Raw genomic sequence first — 3,935 nt, forward strand, 5'->3', positions numbered from 1 at the left:
ACATATTCAGAAGAGTCTGGGACTCCCATCAATGACGGAAATGATTGTCATCTCTAAGTCGCTAACCAATGACTCATTGGAGGCACACGAATTATAAGAAAACCTATGCGACCAAGGTTGATAGTTCTCAAAAGTAGGCGGAGAATGTGTAAATGTATTCACTTATTATTTTATTTTTCGTAAAAGTATTCACTTATTATTGCTTATAACACACAAAATTTAAGGTTCAAAGAGAAGAAAAAATAGGCAGACCAGGTAATGAAGCTCCGGAATCAACAATATATGTATTGCCAGAGACATATTGAGAAGAGTCATGAATGAGATACCGAACGAGAGAGGTAAGCCCAGGATCAACGCTCTGTTGCATCTTTAAGGGGACTGTCCGCTCGTTCACCATCTTGAGCCACTCTTTCTGCATAAGACCTTGTGTGATCTCTGACTTGAACAGCCCCGGCGCAATCGAGTTCACTCTGATCTTGTAAACACCTAACTCAATAGCCATCATCCTCGTCATTATGTCAACTCCGCCTTTGGAACAAGCATAAGCGACTGCACCAGGCAGCATACCACGGTGAACCCCCGCCATCGAAGAGATGTTTATCACCGAGCCACCTTGTTTAGCGTCACGCATTAAAATACAGACGTATTTGGAGACTAACCATGGTCCGGTTAAGTTGGTCCTGAACACTTTGTCCCACTCGTCCTCCGACAAATCCAAACTCGACTTGACATTGCCTCTGATTCCAGCATTGTTGATCAGCACATCGATCTTTCCAAAGATTCCCCAAGCTCCCTTAACCGCTTTTCGAATGGTGGCTGCATCAGATGCGACGTCTAGCTTGAGAGATGCGGCTTGTGTTCCGGTTGAACAGAAGCTGTTGATGTCAGAGCAGAGAGAGTTGAGGCGGTCGACACGACGTGCTGCTGCGATAATCTTACAGCCAGCTTTGCCCAAATCAAGACAAATTTCTTTTCCTATACCAGATGAAGCTCCTGTCACAAGAACCACTTTGTCTTTTAGGTCACGCCATGGCTCCAGTTTCTTCAACACCTGCTTCAGATGGACCATAAATCACACGATCAAAAAGATTACACAAGCCAGATATTAAAGACAAAATCAATGTACGTGATTCGGAGAGAAAAAAATGTATCTCACAGTTCGAGGATTGCTCATATTGTTGTTTTGTGTGTGTGTTCAGTTGAGACGGTGAAACCCATAACACACCTTAGTAAAGCCTTCTCCGTTACCAAAACGACATTTTAACGTGGCAATGTAACGGGAGGCCTACTTGTCTTATAGTTTAGCTGCTTTATTTGTTTGTGGTTTGGATTCATGGGGCCACCAAACAAATTAGGTTTTATAATTTTTCAATGTATATCTGAATTTTTTCTCCTTTTTAACAACTAATATTTTCGATGTTTTCCAAGCAATAATGATTTTCCAGTCTGAATTATACGCAATAAATACATTTAAAGATAAAATTAAACCAAAACAAACAAAATTAATTAATCAATGAAACCATGCAAAAGAGGAAGGTTTCATATTCTTTTAAACTTTGCTAAAGTAGAAACGCCAAATATTAAATTAGGAAAACATAAGAACCCATGCACCCAGCCAAAAATAAAAGTGAAACAATGGTTTATAGGATTGGAACAACAGCAATATAGCATTCTAGAAGGCTTCAGAGATCCTGTTCGACCAAGTAATCACCCAACCTCTCGACGACCATGTTACATTGTCCTGGAGTCACTGGTTCTTCATACAGACCAAACACCATTGATTGTCCTGTCTTCTTGATTGTGATTCCTCCAGCCCCCTGCACAAGTTTGTAATAAGAATCCCGCGAATTCAAATCGTTTATAACGGTTTTGAGTTTGAAAACTAGATTCTTAACATCAGATATCAAGTGATTACATAACCATCTTCGCAAGAGTTGATTCTCCTAATAGGCATGAACTTTTTTATATACGAATTTGCATTTTACAATATATAATATGTTTCAAGCTTCATCATTTTTAAAAGGTAAAAGACGCCAAACGGAAACGGAATATTTAATGTTGTGGGCTTATATGTAAAAATAGAACATTGCAAAAGTTAAAAAAAAAATAAAAAAAATAAAAAATAAATAGAACATTGCACATTAAGCTCATGAGAAAGTAAAAGAATATTTAAGCTTCTGGGAAAACATATTTAAAGCTTCTCATAAACTATTTTCAAAATCCTAAAACAAACACTGAACCGTTAATCTAAAAACACTCATAATCATACCTTTTTGCCACGGATGACTGCACCAGGCTCGCCTTGGATAACCATATACTTAAGTCCTGCGAGGAACAAGCCTGTGGGAGCGAGGTGACCAGGCTCATCGAAATCTTTCATGATATCTGTCATCTCTTGAGGCTTGAACTGTTTGAAGAGAATGAATCATCATATATTATTTTGGGGTCAAATTAAACTAAATGTTTAACCATATCCAAAATCAGAAAAAGTAGAAATCACAAAGGTGATCTGTTTATGAATAAAATAGTGGTAATAACTTGGGAAACAAGTATATATCTTTCTCCAATAAAATATTTTCTTTGTTCCAGTTGGAAAGAAATTAGAACAAAATCAACCAAAACATGATCCTCATATCCCTCTTTTAACATATGCAAGATAGAGCATTGAACAGAACACCGAATAAATTAAGAGTATTACGCAGAGCCTACAAATAATAGTTTTAACGGTTATATAGCCAGGTTTAACAAAATACGAGTATGAATCTTCAAGAACGCAGTCATGGACGATCAAGGATGAGAGAAAGAGAGAGATTACCTGAGGAAAATTAGCGCTCTGAGCCCAAACGCTACCGTCATGGCCGATAATAGCGGCAGAGGTGAGGTGGTGACCTTGGCCGTCACCGACATCGCACATCAAATGCTCATCAACGTAAGTTTGCCACGACATTATCTCGATCTCTTTCTTGTTCTTCCTTTTTCTCTACCCGGTTCGTTTTTTAAGCTATTTACGTATGTACGTGCAATGCAATTCAACTCTGTGAGGACTTCGTCGTCTCTCGATAAATAGGGACCTAACAAGAATGTCGCAAGATGAATCTGAACCGTTAGACTCAAAAGACATATTCTTAGCTCCAAATAAAATTTTAATTAATTCTGCTCACGTCTCGCCTTTGTTCTAGGTTAATCAATAACTCCATTCACGCCAAGTGTCCTTGTCAATTTCCTCCTATTTATAACGAACAAGAAGGATTTAAGGAAACGATTAGGACCATGATTTTGTAATAGTGCCCTCTTGAACAACCTCTTTTGAGTATTAATTTGACATAGAGAATGTTTTACTTTTGAGTTAGTCTTTTATTATATTTGTATACTTCAAGTTCTTGATATTTCAACAATTAGCTAAATCTCAAAACAAGACCTACCATTTGTTAAAAGCCTTAAAACCAATAAAAACAAAAACAAATTTGCCAATAGGTTTAAACAATAGAAACGGTAATGTTACGTCCTTCCTTCTAATAAACCATTAGCTAGTGGAATGGTTACTGCATTAAAAGAAAGTTGTAGTCACATGACACTACAAGAAAACAGCAAGGATTCTGAGGGAAAAAATCGTCGGAATTTCGTCGGAATACCGTTATTCCGACGACATACCGACGAAACAAGTCGTCGGAAATAATTCCTCGGAATTTCTTCTTTCCTCGGAAATCCCTCGGAATTTTCCAACGGAATTCCGAGGAAACAAATTTCCGAGGAAATTCCGAGGACCATTATTTTGTCGGAAATGTCCTCGGAATATACCGAGGGAGAACTTCGTCGGGATATTTCCTCGGACGTTCATCGATCGATGCGTTTTGGACATATATACATCGATCGATAGGAGTATACCGACGGAAATATTCCTCGGAATATTCCGAGGAAGATGTCCCTCGGTATAT

General features: G+C 38.1%; 2 protein-coding genes across 2 annotated transcripts; both read right to left on the minus strand.

Annotated features, from left to right (window-relative positions):
- Window positions 1-226: 226 nt before the first annotated feature.
- LOC106317167 (3-oxoacyl-[acyl-carrier-protein] reductase FabG-like) lies at window positions 227-1,174 on the minus strand. The gene is made up of 2 exons (XM_013755020.1): window positions 1,127-1,174; window positions 227-1,051 (listed from the first exon to the last, which is right to left on the minus strand). Exons 1-2 carry the CDS (start codon window positions 1,172-1,174, stop codon window positions 227-229), a joined length of 873 nt encoding a protein of 290 aa, XP_013610474.1.
- A 308-nt stretch (window positions 1,175-1,482) lies between these two features.
- On the minus strand, window positions 1,483-3,020 carry LOC106316834 (profilin-4). Its single transcript, XM_013754696.1, has 3 exons — window positions 2,816-3,020; window positions 2,270-2,407; window positions 1,483-1,817 (listed from the first exon to the last, which is right to left on the minus strand). Exons 1-3 carry the CDS (start codon window positions 2,945-2,947, stop codon window positions 1,683-1,685), a joined length of 405 nt encoding a protein of 134 aa, XP_013610150.1. The 5' UTR covers window positions 2,948-3,020; the 3' UTR covers window positions 1,483-1,682.
- Between the last annotated feature and the right edge of the window lie 915 nt (window positions 3,021-3,935).

Source organism: Brassica oleracea, chromosome C9, assembly GCF_000695525.1.
Source record: "Brassica oleracea var. oleracea cultivar TO1000 chromosome C9, BOL, whole genome shotgun sequence".
Lineage (NCBI taxonomy): Eukaryota > Viridiplantae > Streptophyta > Magnoliopsida > Brassicales > Brassicaceae > Brassica > Brassica oleracea.